At 63.0% G+C, this 16,423-nt stretch overlaps 1 protein-coding gene across 1 annotated transcript; it reads right to left on the reverse strand.

Annotated features, from left to right (window-relative positions):
• Nucleotides 1-24: 24 nt before the first annotated feature.
• Nucleotides 25-12,135, reverse strand: MXD4 (MAX dimerization protein 4). The gene is made up of 6 exons (XM_080796189.1): nucleotides 11,940-12,135; nucleotides 11,743-11,842; nucleotides 8,244-8,273; nucleotides 2,639-2,753; nucleotides 1,589-1,751; nucleotides 25-1,268 (listed from the first exon to the last, which is right to left on the reverse strand). The coding sequence occupies exons 1-6, from the start codon at nucleotides 12,001-12,003 to the stop codon at nucleotides 1,111-1,113; spliced, it is 630 nt and encodes a 209-aa protein (XP_080652315.1). The 5' UTR covers nucleotides 12,004-12,135; the 3' UTR covers nucleotides 25-1,110.
• Between the last annotated feature and the right edge of the window lie 4,288 nt (nucleotides 12,136-16,423).

Here is a 16,423-nt window from a genome sequence, read left to right on the forward strand (position 1 = left end):
AACAATGGCTAGGAAAATAGAGTACAAAAATCTCGTTCAGGAAACTGAGGCAGCACATGCTGATGTCACTTGGCGGGGAGTCCTTAGAGCTTTTTTCTCTTTTTAAAAACATTTCTCTTGTTTTGGGGAAAAAGCCTCTCTACTGGGAGCCCCATTCGGGGCTGCTGGGCAGTGCAGCAAAAAAAAATTTTTTAAAGGTAGATGAGAAAGCCTCCTGAGGACTCTGTAGCTTCAGGCAGCTGCCCCAGTGCACCCCAGCCCCTGGGAGTGGAGCCCCCCGCCCAGTGCAGACCGGGCAGGGGAGCCAGGCTGGGGGAGGAGCCACACACAGGCCCAGGGCCAGCATGTGCCCAAACGAGCCTTGAAGGCCGACCTCCCCAAGACGTGTGCCCTCTGGGTCCAGAGCCCATGTGTCTGCATGTGTGCGTGTGGGCATGTGTGCGTGTGTGCCTAGGCATGTGCGTGTGTACATCTGAGGGACCTACCAGAGCAGAAGTTGCCCAGCTTGGGGCGGGGTGGCCTGGCCTGCCCCCAGGAATCCAGCCCTAGCTCCTGACACCTATAGGGTGCAAAGGCCCCTCTCCACCCACTTGCCCCAGGGTGCTCACCCGAGTCCCGCCCTTCATGGGTCCCTCTGTCCAGGCCTCAGGAGCCTATGTGGACTGACAGACAGATGGACAGATGGACGGAGAGCCACGCCTTCCTTCCTTCCTTCCTCGGTCCACTCCTTTCTCCTGGGATCCAGGGTTGGGGTCTGAGCTCCCCGCAGTGGTCATTAAGCCCCTCACACGGTGCCCGCCGAGATTTGCAGCAATGATATTTAATACTTCTGGAATGATTAGGAATCTGAGAACAGACCGTGGGCAGCTACGCTGGGCTCCGGGACGTGGGAGCTGGGCCCCATCTCCCTGCAGGGGTCCCTGCCCAGCTGGGAGGGATGGGCGGCGCTGTGGGCCCTGACCGGCAGGCGGGCGGAGGCGGGCAGCCCGGGTGGCAGCTGGAGCTTCCAGAATAGCACGGCAGCGGGCCCGTGGAGAGGCTTTCGAGGACTGGAGGGCTGGCGCACTTGGCCGGGTCGGCAGGCGGGCTGAGGAGCCGAGGGCACCGGGCCTACGAAAGGCCGGGGCGGCCAGGCCGCCGGCAGGGGGGCCTGTAGCCACCGTCGCCGCAGCCGCCGCTCTGCAGGCTGTAGTGGTCGTCCGCATCACTGCTACTGCCAACACTGTCCAGCTCTCCGGGGCCAAACTCCATGCCCTCTACGTCCACTTCTGGGGAGAACAGAAGAGGCAGGATCAGCAATGGAGGTGCCAGCCGGGGCTCCCTTCAAAGCCAGGGCTGACCTCAGTGAAAACAGCAGAGGCTTCGGGGATGGGGGTGTGAGGGCTCCGGGTCCATGGCTTAGGGAGGAACAGGGAGCCCGCAGCTCAGGCCTGCTGCCCTCCATGCCTCAACCTCCTCGTCCATCCCGTAGGCAACCACACTCTGAGCGCTCGTTGCATCTGCTGTCGTCCCCAGCCTCCCCAGGGCCGCCTCCTCAGCCAAGCCCACCCCCTTCCCATCTCCCCCCAGGGCGCTCCAAGATGCCCACCTTGCTCAGAGTCGTCCGTGGAGACGGCGGAGCCCGTGCTGTCTGTGCGCACGCGTTCCAGACTCTGCATGGACAGCTGCTCCAGCCGCCGCTTCAGGAAGCGGTGTTCCCGCTGCAGCTGCTCCTTGATGCTCAGCGCCCGGCGGTCCTGCTCCTCCAGTTTCTGCGGGTGGGGGTGCTGTGAGTGGTGGGGGTGGGGGGACCACCCGCCAGACCAGGACCAGGAACTGGGGCCTAGAGACCTGGGCAGAGCAGATTCTCACCCCACCCCAGCCCCGCAGTCCGCCCCCCGACTTGCCAGGGGTTACGGAAGGCACCACTTCCCAGGTCCATGCTCTGCATCTGCTAACCAGCTCCAGAAGACCCATAGCCATGACCCAACTTGGCCAAGCCAAGTCACGTGGGGGCCCTGGGCTGGCGCGGCCTCCTGGAGGACAGCCTGCCCTCAGTGGTCTTGCCCCCGTTGCCCCCCATACTGTGGCTATCTCCCCCCACCCCCGCCTGTCCCTGAGGGCAGCACTCTGCTCGGCCAGGCCTGCTTGTGCTTCTCTCCAAGCTCCCACCACCCTGCCCCAAGGCGCCTCTGCCTGTGCTGGCTCGGAGGCTCTGAGGGGTCCTTCGAGGGACCTTCGACTCCCAAACCAGCAGGTGGTCTCGAGGCCCACCCACCCCCAACAGCAGCTCACTCCATCTACCCTCTCTGTCAGCCCGAGGAGACCAACCCCACCCTCTACCCAGAACCTCCCAACACCCCTGGGCTGCCCACTTCCCCTCCTGCCCTTCCTGCCACCATCTCTCTTCCACAGCCCAGGGTTCCAGGGGCCATTTGCACCCACCCCTTCACCTCTCCCAGCCCGGCATGGCTACCTCCTCCACCCCTCCAACACTTCTCGATAAAACCCAGCAGGTGCCTGTGCGCCCCTCCACCCTCAGCATCCCCAAGCCCCTACTACCCCAGGCGGCTCCCCGTCAGGCCTCTGGTCCCTCCCTGGGGTGTACAGGATGGGCTGGGGCCAGCTGAGGCCGTGGTAGGGGTGCCACCCTGCTCACCTTGATGTGCATCTTGGCCCGCTTCAGGAGGCTCAGCGTGGTATGGCGGGTGCTGTCGGGGCCCAGGGGCACCAGTTGCTTGAGCTGCTCCAGATAGAGCCTTAGTTTGGCTCGTCTGAAAGAGAACGCACAGAACCGTCAAGGCAGGGAGGCAGAGCCAGGGGGACAACAGCGGTGGCAGCAGCAGGCCTGAGAGGTCTGGGGACATGAGAGGCGGCCAGCCAGACTCCTGCATTGACCTGCTGAGGGTCCCTCTCCAGGGCTCCCCTCCCAGCCTGGCTGATAGCATCCCCCAAAGAGCCAGCTACCTGCCTTCTGGGTTCCCTGAGACAGAGCTGGGGCCCAGGTAGCCAGCCAGCCCAGCACAGCCCTCGGGGCACGGCCTCAGAGCCCTGGCTCGCCCTGCAGTCACCACCCACCATGGGACACCCAGGAGGCCAGGGGACGACCTGCGGCGGTGAGATTAGTGCCTTCCTCAGGCTGCTCCCAGAGGCCCAGGGGACCCCAGGCAAGACTGGCATTCCACTTTGTCAAGTTCAGGGTGGTCTCTGGTCATGTCACCACAGAAACACAAGTCTACTGGGGTCAGGGAGGGCCAAGGAGCAGCCCCCTCCCACCCTGAGTTTGGTGCCCCTGAGAGGAGGCTGCTTCCTTCCAAATTTTGTCCCTGTGACCATGCAGACAAACGCAGATCTTCACCCAACCACCCTCATAAGACCCAGTGACACTGTTCACACAGGGGCCTTGGGCAAGGGGCTCTGGCCCGGGTCCCGCCCATCAGAATCACCACCTTTCCTGGCTCATCCATGTGGGAGGGCAGGCTGGCAGAGACTCCAGGGGTGGCCACAGCTCACCCCAAAACACATTCTGTCCACCAGGATGGCTGGGGGGCCTCTGCCACATGCACATGCCAGACCCTCCCTGCCTCTGCGGGAGGCCCAGCCGCAGCTCTGAGAATCTCCTGGAGGGCAGGGGGTTATCTGCGTGAGGCCTTGACGGCCTGCTGGCCCACTCACCCCTTCCCTCACCAACTCCTGGCTATCATCCCGTCCCCGACCTGCCAGAGCCCTGCCCATCCACAGCCCCCTGCTGCTGCAGAGCCTGGGAGGACAGCGGACTGAGGGGGCACCCAAGGCCCTAGAGAAGGGGCAGCCAGGTGCGGGCAGGAGCCTGTTGGCAGAGCCGTGAAAACAGCCCCTCTCTGCAGAAGGAAGGCCCCATGTCTGTCACCCAGGCCCCTGTGGCACCCTCCCACGGACAGAGTAACTCCCCCCCAGCCCCCCAGCCCACAGCACCCTAGGACCTAGAAGTCGTCCACAAGAACCTCCAGGACATGGGACGGAGATTGCGCTCTGCCTCAAGGCTGGAGGACTTTGAGAGAAGAACTCCCACCTCCACACGAAGACAGGGCTGGGGAGGGGGCACGCCAGCAGGGCCACCTGGACTCTGGGAACCTCTGCTCCCCCAACTCCAAGGGGCTCCAGAACCCTGCCTGCTGCCCCCACTGAAAACAGGGCCAGGAACACTGGGGCAGGCTGCCAACCCTGCTCCGTGCGCAAGGAGGGGCTCACCAGCCGGGGAGCCACCCTCCCACTGTGGGCCCTGCTATCCTGCCCCCCATACCCAGTTCATGGCTTGCGGGGGGCTTGCCCATCAGCAAATGGCAATTCTAACGATCTACTGCTTACATAAGCAGTACGTGCTTATGTAAATCAAGACAAAGAAAAATAAATGAAAAGTACCCCGAGTCCCACCATCACTTTGGTGTACTCCACATTCTCGCATCACAAGTGATCAGCTTACGGAACCACCTAGGTGACAAGGGACCCAATACTGTTTAAGAAACTCAAACAGCAGACGCACACGAGAGACGCAACAGGACACAATGAAGAACAGGAGGCATGCGTCTCCGGGTGACACGGTTGGCAACGTTTATTTCTTTAGCTTTATGGTTTTTTGTTTTTGTATTTTCAGGCTTTCTATGCTAAAATAAAATACCACATATTACTTTTACAATCAGAAAGAGAATTTGTACAAGAAAGAAAAAACACAGCTAAAAGACAAATAACAGCGGAAAAATATCTGTAATACACATAAAAGACAAACGGTTAGTATTTGTGACATTTTGAGCTCATACACATCGAAAATAAAAAGAGGAGTATCTTACTGTGGAATGGGCGAAGGACACACACAGGCAAGCTGCAGAACACAGAGCACTAAGCTAACATGAAACCCAGTAGGCCGCGTAGCCCATGAGGAAACCCAAGCCCCACGGGGGAGGCCGTAATCCAGGCCCGTCTGCCAAGACCGGCTGGCTGTGGGGCTAGCCAGTGTGTGGTCGGCCACGCGTCGTGGGGTCACTGGGGGAGGGGAGCAAACAGGGACCACGCACCCAATGGCCATGGCAGAGACTTGAAACCTTGGTCAGCACCCCAGGGTGACAAGGTGTGCTGCAGGGCCGTGGGCCACGAAGCAGAGGCCACAGCTAAGAGCACGGGCAGCACAGCCGCGTGTCAGTGTCGGCACAGGGAAAGCAGCGGTGGCGAAGGCACCGACAGAGGACAGCGCTCGCGTGGTGGCAGGTGAAAGGTCAAGTTATGAAACAGCGGATAAGAAGGTCCCCTTCTTATCCACATTAGTATCCGTGGGGGGGGAGGGTGGCGCAGGTGGCCTCCCACCCACCTAGGGTGGCTCTCTCTGGGGAGGAGGGGCACCGGGGTCCCCCGAGCATCCATCATAGACGTGGACAGACTGCTTTAGAAATCCTAAAGCAGAGGCTCCTCAAGGGACAAAGACAGTCTGCAGGACCATCCCCGTGTGATGCTGAGCACTAGACAATGCGGCCGCCCGAGTCCCCGGGGCACTTGGCCAGGACTGCAGCCTCGGTGGGGCCAGGACCCAGTTCTGCCAAGTGCCGGCCGTGGGGGCCTGGGCAGGTCCCCACCCTTGTCGGCCCCGGGTGGTCTGCCCCTGTGGGGAGCGGGAGGGGGTGCTGAGGCCCTGCCGCCTGGGACTACTCTGGCTCCAGCTAAGCCCTCCTCCGAGGCTGCCACAGTGCCCCCGGCCCACTGCCAGCGCCCTGTGGCTGTCCTGGCATTCCTGGGAGCTTTGGAAATTCACCACTTCCTGAAGGAAGCCTGTGGGATTCAGGAGGCAGGACCTGCCTCTGGGAATCACTGCATTAGTGTTAACAGCAGCTCGGTCTCTGGCTGTCGGCCACAGCCCAGCTTTGGGCACAGGTCCTTCCTAGCTTCTCACCACGAGCCCCCACCCCCGCTCCCGGGATGAAGACCCAGAGCTCCTGAGCCACGTCCCCCAGTATCTGCACGTCCACGCACCAAGCCACCCCAGGCCTGGCTGCTCGGAGAAAAGGGAGACGCAGTGAACTGTGGCTCCCTTGAGGGGTGCAGCAGGCGCTGGGGTGGGGGGCAGGGGGGCAAACACAGCCCCGGTTGCCCCTTCTGCTCACCTGCACCTTCTACTTGTCAGGGGATTTATAAAGACTGTGAGCCCCTGTGCTAGGTGGTGGGGGCTCCCCATCCACCCACAAAGGCTGAAGCCTGGAGCTGGGGGCCAGGAGCCTCACCCTGCCTGGGAGCACCTGACCTCCGTGGCCGCCGGGCCTGGGGTCAGCAGCGGAGTGCCAGCCTTAGCAGACCCGCAGGAACTGCTTCCTACGAGGGGGGACAGGAGGCCTGGGAGGAGGATCAGGGCCAGGCTACACAGGCCTCAGGGTGACCAGGCTGGCTCAAAGAACAGGCAAGGGGAAACCCCACAGGCCCAATGGAGGCACACCTCCAGGGAAGGCGACGTCCAGGGCCTGCGCACCCCCCTTCCCGGAGCTGGCCGGGTGACCCAGCCAGTGCTTCTTTCCTTCCTGTGGCCAGTGGCCAGCAGCATCCTGCATCAGCGCTGGGCAGCCACAGGCACAGCCATGACCCCAGTCCCCACCAGGGGCTCCTCATGGCTGTCCACAGCTGCCTACTGGCCAGCCAGGAACAGGACCCTGCACTGGGATGGGGGAGTGGACAGAGATCTCAAGTCACCCATCTATCCAGCTTCTGTGTCTCAAAAAGACCCCAAGGCCCAGCCTATCAGGGCGAGCTTTGGTAGAAGGTGACTGAGGCCAAGGCCAGAGTCAAGGGGCAGTTGTAGGGGCCAAAGGCTAGCAACCTGTCCTTCTCTACAGGCTGCCATGCCCTTGGCACCCACCCTCCCTCGGCCTCGTCCCCTCTGTCTGCATGAGGGGCTGTCTTCCAGGCACCACCCCAGGAAGCCTTCTCCAAAACACCCCCCCATGTGCCTGTCCAGGCTCCCCAGTCCCAGTGGAGACTGGCCACCTCCTCCAGCTAGGGAGCAAGCCTGGGGCCTGCCTGGCTCTCGGGGCCCCTGCACCTGCCCCACCTCCATGGCCTCCCGGGAGTCCCTCAAACACAGGACCAGTCCAGGAAGTACGGTTCCTCCAGAGAACACTGCGTCCTGTCCCTGCCCAGCGCCCGCCCAACTAAGGGCCGAATCCCAGGGGAGCGGAAGCTGGTGCTGCCGTAGGCTTAGAGCAGGGGCAGGCAGAGGACACACAGAACTGGCCAAACTCCAAGCCTTCCCAGAGCAGGCTGCGAGTTCAGCTGTATGCAGAAGCCCCCCTCCCACGCTGACCCAAGAAGGGCGCAAAGAGCTGGCCCATTTCACAGATGGGAGCAAAGCTCAAGAAGAAGCTACCATGTGCCATCCCTTGGTCCTGGCACCACAGCTCCTGCCTTCAGGGCCTCTGTACCCACCCCCAGCTCCCACCACCCCACTGAGATCCAGGAGGGTCCCTGTCTGCAGGGCTAAACCTATCTGTGCCTTGTCCCTACTTCAGAGGAGGCCCAGGGTGACGGAGCCCCTGAGGGTAGAGCCAGGCCTGCAGCACCCAAGCCGGGGTCAGCCAGGGAGGGGCCCTGGGACCTAGCTCCGTCAACAGTGCTGCCCTGCCCTGCTTCACTCCCCAAGCCCTCCTACTCCCCAGAGGACCGAGCACAGACCCAGACACACAGCCAGTAGGTGGGCATGAAGGGGGCTCCCCTGGATCCCACCCTGAGCCAAAGCGTCCCCTCAGGCCCATGTGGCCAGAGACTGGGTACCCTTCCCAGTGGCTCCGCACAAGACCAGCGGGAGCTCCTTGGAAGGCAGGCCCCAGGGTGCAGGGGACCCCAGACTAAGAGGGCCAAACCCTCCTGGCTGGAAGCCAGCATCCTAAGGGCTCACCAGCTGCTCCCGAAGGGGCTTAGATATGGCTCTCCTCCTCCAGAGAGCGTGGCCTGACCATCACCCAGCACAGGGGTCCTGCTCCAAGGCCCTGCCCCCCACTCAGAACTTCCAAGAGCAGCGCCTGGGCCTCCATCTCCACCCCCCTGGCATAGGAGTGCCTGAGAGCAGAGCCTGACACTGTAAGACAGACCCTTCCTCAGTAAGGGCCCAGCCTGGCAGCACCATAGGCCACACCCAGGACACATCAGGAGGCATGGGGCTGTGGCCACAGCATCCCCACAGCAGAAGGGGGGAAGTGGGATGCATCAGGTGGCTCATAGGGGCGACCAGGAGTGGGGGACAGGGGATTACTTACCTGTGCTTTTCTAGTTCATTGTGTGAAGACCTGTTTAGAGAGACAGAAAGACAGAGCTCACTCTGCTGCCTGGTCACCAGAACAGGAATGACAGCATAACTTGGGGGCCTGGGGACCTGCCAACGGTGGCAGAGAGGGTCTGGGCCCCAGGATGCCTCAGGCTGGGCAGGGCCAGGGCAGGAGAGTGGCTGCCTAGTTAAGATGGGGGTGGGAGAACCTGGCACTGAGTGACAAGGACAGGAGACACAGAGGTGCAGCTGTATCCAGGGGTGCCTAGGGCCACCCGGCTTACTTCAGGAGGCCTGTGGGGGCTCTGGCCAGCAGGAGGGCCCAAGGCCCCTTCCAGAAGGTACTAGGAGTACTAGGACTAACCCACCCTGTGCTCCCCAGACTTCCCAGGCCCTGAGCCACCAGCCTTCTCTGTTCCCCCCTCCTAGAGGCCAGCGGTATCTTTGGAACTACGGGAGTTAGCACAGAGAGTCAAGGGAAGGTGAGCACAGACACGAGGTAGTCTGGCCTGAACCCAGCCAGAGCACCATTCTCACCCTGCTGGTCTCTCCCACCTGCATCGTCACAGCTCATCGTAGCACTGGGGACACCCAGGGACAGAGGAGACCCACCCCCAAAAGGATCAGCACATAAGGATGCCTCCACCACGTGGATGCTCCCCAGGCCAATGGGCAGAAGGGAGACTGAGGCTGGCCCTCACTTCCCTCTGGGGCCATGGTCTGGGTACAGGGGCCTATCTGCTGCTCAAGCTCTGCCCAGCTGGCCCATCCAGACAGGAGTACAGAGTCCTGAGCGCCCTGGCAGGCAGAGCCACAGCACATGCCTTGCAGGACAATAATACAGCAGGGCCAATCTCCCAGCTCCCCATCATCCTCGTAGTCCAGGTGGGGACCCCATGGACAGCCAGGGCTCCTAGGCCTGCCCGGCTGCCTTGCATGTGAGCAGAGGGCACTCAGGCACTCCTATGTCCACCTCAGGGGACACCCAGATTGAGTGCTCTGTCTCCTACCCCTCACTCTTTCCGGGAGCTTCTACTGACCTCTGCCTGCCTGCCTTTACTCTCCTGCTCCAGGAACAGTGTGTTGCCCATCCCCATCCCACAAGCCGGAGTGCCTGCCCATCCTTCCCGCGTCTGTGGTCTGCCATGGTCCATGGCCCCACCAAAGCCAACTGGGGCCCAAGACTTCCCCTCTGCTCAGCCCTAGCGCCTCCCTGTGCAGTGTTAGGAGAGCCTGGAGGGCCTGCTGGTCACATGAGCCAGGCAGGGAGCCTCAACTTCTGCCGGGACTGGCCAGGACCAGGAGGGAGCAGAGCCATCAGCTCCGCAAGGTCTGAACCACAGTCCCTCCATGTGGGTCTGGAGATCTGCTCACGTGTGGATGAGGTAAAGGTCAGTGAGTGTCCTTCGATACAGAGAGTTGCATCTGGCCACTCCCTCCCAGGCCAGGCTAGACCCCATCCTGGAGGGAGGGGGGTCACTCCTTGGCTAGCTGGAGGATGGAGAGAGGCCCAGAGCCCCTCTTGGGGCCCCTCCCAGGTCCAGACGCCTGTGATACCCTATGGCAGGTTTGTAACATGGGTCCCAAGAACACCCTCCTTGGGCCTGGGGAGAGGGGGGACCCCAGGCTGGGGCTCTGCTAGGTACATTCCTGGCATCCCTTGGCTCACACCCTGAGTCAGCAGCCCCAAGCAGGTATTCTCCTGGCCATGTTCTCCAAGAACCTGCACCCCAGCAGGCTGGCTCTAGTTCCCTCTTGCTGAACCACTGTCCCCCACAGCCCTTCCTGGGACTTGTGGGGCCTCCCCACACACACGTTGCCCTCCCGCTCCCTCTTCGCCCTGGTCCCAGCAGTGCCCATCCTTTTCCCTCACCATGGTGAGACGAAGAAGCCTTTCAGGGTGGCACTGCCCTGCCAGCCAAGTCAGGGCCCCAGATCCTCTAGGCCCTGCTTGGTCCTCGCCCCAGGTCTGGGCCCAGAGGAACAGCAGAGAGGAGCACTGCAGCCCAGGAGACCACCTTGGCCCTCCCCAGCGCCCTGAAGGTCTCTGCCTGGCAGAATGGAGAAGGCCAGGACCCCACCTCAGGATGGGGGTCCCAGGGATGGGATGGTGGCCCCAGGCAAGGAATTCAATTTCTCTGTTCCTGTTTCCTCAGCCTTCACATGCAGATAAAAATAACACATCTGTCCTGGGTTGGGCAAACAGTAGCAGATCCTGGCCCACTCAGCACCCCGAAGCCCCCAGAGTCTTAACTGGGATTCTGATTATCAACTCTGGGTACCTTGTGGGAGTCCAAGGTCATGTCCAGGAGTTCTCCATGGGCCCCAGGGTGTTTAGGGGCAGTGAGAGCCAACAGCGGGGCCTGGCTGGCTCATCCAGGAGGCCTGAGGCCAGGGTGCCCCCCTCACATATCTCTTCCCAAACTATCTTCAGCAGGGGGCCAGGGGCTGGCATTGGGAGGCCCGTCCAGCCAGGGCAGATGGAGACTCAACCAACTCCTTGCCAGGCCCAGGGCGCCAGGACGTCACAGGAGATGGGTCCTTGTGCCAGCCTTTCTGTTTCCCAAGAACAGGCAGGCCACAGGAATGAGCCGTACCCTCTGCCAAGGGGCCCTGAAGCCCCCTGCAAGCCCAGCTCCCCGCCTGGTGACATGATCCAGAGCCAAAGCGGGCCCCCAGGCACTGCCAGGTGTGGGGTGGTCCTCATGGCAGCGGGGAGAGTGGAACCCCACGAAGCCCTAGCTCGGGGTCCTCCCTCCTCCGCAGGGATGTGCACCCCAGCTTGCTGCTTCTCCAGCCTGGGAACAAGGCCAAAAAAAGGGAGGTGGGGGAGGGCCGCTGCACGGCGGCCTGCACCTCTTCCGGCTCCCCTTCAAAAGGGCCTCCTGTCCCAAAGAGGGGGCCCCTGCACTTGTCGCTGCGGTTCCACCAATGTCAGCAGACTGGTCAGGAGAGTGGACTCCGCGGTGGGGTGGGGGCCCAGGGCAGGGCCTCCGTGCGCTTTCATCGTCTGGGTCCCCCGGGGGTGGGCGTACTCGGCCCAGCAGCAGGAGAGACGCGGCCCACCCTCCCGCGACCAGCAGAGGCCAGGGCGGGCCATCCCACGCTGCTGTGCTCCAAGCCTCAGTTTCCCCGGACTCGCGCGGCAGCGGCCAGTGCCCCCGACAACTTTTCTCGTGGCCGGAAAAGTCCGGAACAACTTGGGAGCGGGAGCGGCTGCGGGAGAAGACCCCGAGCGGCGGGCGCTGTACGCGTGGCACTGTTTACGCGAGAGGCCGAGGAGGCGCGGCCCGCGGGAAGATGGCGACGGCGCGGGCGGGGCCGGCCGGGCGGGGCTGCGGCCGCGGCCCGGGCGCGCCTCCTCCAGGCTGGCCGCCGGGGCGCGCAGCCGGCGGCGGGGCCGCGGCGCGGGGATCGGGGCCGGCGGAGGGGGGCGCTCTGAGGGGCGCCCCGGGGACCGGGCTTGGGGGCGGCCGCGCGGGGGGCGGTACCTGTTGTTCGGGGCCTTGCGCACCAGGCCGGCTGCCTTTGTCTTCTTCCTGGCGAAGTCGCCGTCGAAGGGCAGCACCGAGGCGTAGCCGTGCTCGGCCTCTGCGGACACACGGCGCGGTCAGCGGCCCCGCCCCGGCCCGGCCCCGCCGCCGCCCGCCCGCCCGCGGCCCGGCGCACAAAGGGGCGCGGGCGCTACCTCGGTCCCTGCGCTCCAGGTACTCGGCCGCCTCCAGCAGGATCAGCAGGGAATTCAGCTCCATCGTCCGCCCGCACGAGCGCGCCCGCGCTCTCCGGGACGGCGGCGGCCGCTGCCCGGCCCTCTCCGGCCGGCTCCGCTCGCCGCCCGCCCCGCGCGCCCGGCGGCCCCACTTCCCCGGCTCCGCCGACTCCCTGCGCGCTCGGCCGCCACCCTCCGCCTCAGGCCCTCAAATTGACACATAAGGGCGAGCGGCGGCCGGCGCAGCCAATGGGGGCCGGCGCTCCGGCCCCGGGGGCGGGCGCTGGGCCGGGCCGGGGCCAATGGGAGCTGGCCGAACGCCTCGGGCCGGGCCGAGAATGTTGACAGATGCTAAGCTCGGTTCCGATAGGCCCGCCGCGGTAGTAACAATTTAGAAGCCCAAGCTTAGCAACAGCACGTGGTGGCCCGGCCCCCGCGCTCGCTGACTGGCGGCTGGCGTGCATGTTAAGTAGGCGCCATGCGCCGATTGGCCCAGAGCGGTCTATGTAAAATAGGGACCGCGGACCAATGGGCGACGGCGGGGCGCGCGGCCAATGAGGGCGCCGCGGCCGGACGCGTTGCCGAGAGGAAGCGGAGAGCCGTGGGACCGCACGCCGCGGTGCCCGCGCCCCAGGGCCCTTTAGGGTGCGGGGAGCGTCGGGTGCTCCTGGCCGGTCCGCGGGGTCTGCACGTCGTGTGCAAGAACCTGTTGGCCGGGGACAGCCGCCGCAGCTCTGGCTCCGCGGGAGCACGGGACCTCGTGGTCTCCTCGGGGGTGTCGCGTGGGCTGCGCACGACACCGCTTCCCGCCGGACGCAGAGTGACCCCAGCGAAGGGCGGAGCTCGGGGGAGGGGCGTAGAGGGTCAGCGCCCAAGAGCCTGATCTCCTTGAGCTGCATCTCAACAGGGAGAGGCCCGGGGAGGAAGGGGCCCCCAAGAGTGGAGGGTTGTGTGCTCATGTCTGGTCTGCAGAGTGGGCACATTCCAAGACATTCCGGGCGTTGGTCCCTCTGGCCAAGGAAGCGGTTTCTGGGGAAGAGCATTGCCCTCTGTGGGAGGGGAGCAAGGCCCTCATCGAGCTCCCGGCTGTTGCATGGCCCCTAGTGCCTCCTGCCCCTCAGCTGGCTCCGTGGATACGGGGTCTGGCAGCCTGGACGCAGCCCCAGACTGGCCCTGGGTCCCCTCGGTCTTCCTTCTCGCTAGTTGTTGAGACTGGTGGCCTGGGAGCCCCTGAGGAGGGGACGGACAGGTTGGAGAGTGTGAGGATAAGGTAGCTGGACCCTGACCACCCTGCCCAGAGTTCTCCATACTGGGGTACTGCTGCTGCCAACAAAACAACCAAAACTAAACATCTCGGCACTTCCTGTCCTGGGATCTGCTAGAGGTTTCATACGCATTCCCTTGGGAATTTCTGAATTCCCCAATTTACAGATAAGGTGTGGGGACTGGCCAGGGTCTCCTTGCAATCCCAGGGCCAGGTAGATGAGCGCTACCGTAAATGTGACTTGGGCCTGGTAACCCAGGAGCATGGAGACCAAGACCCTTCCTGGCCTCACATTACTTGCCGGGGGTGGGAACTATAGCTGCATGACCTGAGAAATGGGGTTAGGGATGTGTTATCTACACCCCAACCCTCCCAGCAGAGCTCGGCAGGACCCAACGGAGATCTCAGCTACTGCCATTAGACAGCCCTGCATGGACATTAAGACAACCCCTTGACAGGAACTCCAGCCCTTCTTGCTCCTGCTTCACGATCCAGGACAGAGCCCCTAAGTGCTGCACAGGGTAAAGGAGGGTGCCAGTTCTGGGGGCACAGAGGCTTGCAGAGTTCAGGGACCCCAGGCTCACCAGCTAGTGGTCAGTGTTTTGCAGATCCCCACCAGAGGAGAATCCTAAGGGACTTCTGTCCCTGCATCCCTCCCCCTCAGTGGCAGAGTCCCTTCATCCTTGCTTATACGAAGGGTAGGTTGCTGGCTCAGTCCTAGACCTGGCAGCTTGTCCATGATACCTGCCAAAGGCCCACCCTACAAACTGCCAGGAGGTGTGAGGGCTGCTGTGTGTCTCAGCCTGCAGAGCAAGCACCTAGGTGTGACCACGGGAACACATGCACACCGCACCCCGGGCCTGAGAGGAAAGAGGGCGGCCCCACCTTGCCTCCATCTGCAGCTAAGCTGTTTTGGGGTCCCCTCTCCCAGCAACACCAGGGGCCAAGCAGTGCCTGTGAGTGTCGGTGGCACTGGAGGGCAAGCAGTGTGTGGGAGCGAGGGGAGAAGTCGGCCGTGAGCTAGGGGCTGGGCAGGAGGGCCAGGGCCTGGCATGGGCAGAGGCCTCAGGACCCCAGGCCTAGGGGGCAACCAGGGAGGAACCTCGTGAGCCAGACAGCCCCCCAGGGAAGACATTAAGGTGCAAGGTTGGGGGCTGTGGGCAGGTGGGAGGACGAACAGGGGTGGGGCAGTGCTGGTCTCACTTGGGGCCAGCCAAGGCTCCACACCCACAAGTGTCAATGTGCCCTCCCTGGGTATGTTGCGGGGGCGGGGGATGGCAGGGAGCAGAGGTACAGCTGGCTGGTCCAGGGTCCAAAGCTGCAGGCCCTGTGCCACCCCCAGCCCGGCTCTGTAGGGCAGGTCTCCAATGGGGCTGTGTCACCTCCTCCAGGGAGGCTTCCCTGAGCCCAAGCTAGGCCACCTACCCCTCTCCCATGCCTGCCCAGCCCTTCCTGCCCCGCTCCGGCACAGGGCCTTGTCCCAGCGGGAACCAGCCCAAGTTCATGGCCCTGAGGAAGGACGCAGACCTCTCAGGCCCCCTCTGTCTCCATTTAGAGCCCAAGAGGGGGTATAGACCTCTCCTGCCCCCCCCAATCCAGAGGTCCCTCCAAGCACTCTGGCTGCAGGGGCCCTCCACCGTGCATCCCTCCTGCACCAGCGCACATGTCTGTCACTGTGCCATCCCCCAGATTATTTCCCCTGCCTGTCCTTTAGGGGAGCCCGGTCCACCCCAGAGCTCCAGACAGGGGCTCTAAGAGAAGGAGTGGGGCCTGAATCCAGAAGGGATGTCCCGATTTGGCTGGAAGGGCCCCTCTGCCCACCTTTCTTGGTTTCCTCCCCCACCCTCACCCTAGCCTCAGCTCCCCTGGCTATAAAAGGAGGATGGGAGTACCCACCTCTTGCAGTATTTGGGGGATGGCATGAGGATTTCTGGCCCAGGAGTTCGGTAAAGGCAGACTTACTCCCCACCCCCAGGATCCCATGAGGGGATTTAAGGCCCTAAGGACATCGGAGGGAAAGAAACCTCTAGAAAGCTGCTTCCTAGCCTCCCCCACACCTACTGGGCCCTGGCTCCCTTTCTCTGGACCCAGAGTTTCACCTCCACCTCACAGCCTTGGGAACATACCCGTGGCTCCCAGCACGGCACCTGGAAGCCCACCCCACCCCCCACCGTGCCCTCAGGACAAGGTGTTGAAGGCCCTTCTTTCTCCAAAGTCGCCTCCTCCCGCTTCCAGGATGCCCCACCCCTGGCTTCACCTTCTCCTTGCCTACTCCGTCCCTGGGGTGGACTCCTTGCTCCCACCTGGGTCCACAGCCCCAGCATTCTGGGCAGGAGGCTGGGAGTGAGGGGCTGCCCACTTGCCTGGACAGCCCACAGCCTGCCTTTTCCTGACCAGTCGCAGGGGTAGTGGGGGACAGGCCATGTTTAGTTACATCCCAGCAGGCAGGTTCTGGGACTGTGGTGTGGGGGGACACAGAGCCTGGCCTGGGGTCATCCAAGGACCAGGCCCAGCCCAGCATGACAGCCAGCCTCCCAGAAGCCTTGGCTCCCCTGCCCTGAGATGTCCGGCGTGCACCAGCACCAGAGGGGAGTCCAGGGGACTTTTGTCCCTGCATCCCTCCCCCAAAGCGTCCCTGAATTCTAGTCTGGCCACGAGACCTTGGCCAGCTCACTTTAGCCTCTCTCAGCCTGTTTCCCAGCTATAAAACAGTTGACAGTACCTGCCTTTCGGGGTGGCTTTGGGGTGTAAGAAGGATCCATAGAAAGACCCAGGCAGCAGTGGGCAGGGCACAAAGGAATGCCCCGAAAGTGGCAGGGATACGAACATCAGCCCTGATCGGCAAGTACCTCTAACCGTTGGCCCTACACACGGAGACAAGGGGCAGGGCCTGCCAGGTCACCACGGCCAGCATCAGAGTCCCCATCGAATCTGACTGGACTGGAGTGGCAGCTGCCCAAGCCAGCCAGCCACGGGCACCAGGCCCGGCCTCTGAGCGTCTGGGGCCTTCTACAAAGCTTAGCGCTCAGGAGAAAACGGTCTCCAGAATACAATAAGGGGGCAGCGATGATATCAAGATGCATGAAGACATAATTAAATGTGTGCAGAGCTAACACAACGTCAATGTCATTTTTTTTTTTAAGATTTTATTTATTTACCTGACAGAGAAACAGAGATCACAAGTAGACAGAGAGGCAGG

This window comes from Martes martes, assembly GCF_963455335.1.
Source record: "Martes martes genome assembly, chromosome: 2".
Taxonomy (NCBI): Eukaryota; Metazoa; Chordata; class Mammalia; order Carnivora; family Mustelidae; genus Martes; species Martes martes.

Bases quoted from the DNA above. Each gene is read 5' to 3' on its own strand.
- MXD4 (XM_080796189.1), bottom strand. From the start codon at position 12,003: ATGGAGCTGAATTCCCTGCTGATCCTGCTGGAGGCGGCCGAGTACCTG. The intron at 1,752-2,638 runs GTGAGCAGGGTG...CCCCACCCGCAG, and splicing joins GGGCCAAGATGCACATCAAG to AAACTGGAGGAGCAGGACCG. The intron at 1,269-1,588 runs GTGGGCATCTTG...TGTTCTCCCCAG, and splicing joins CACGGACGACTCTGAGCAAG to AAGTGGACGTAGAGGGCATG.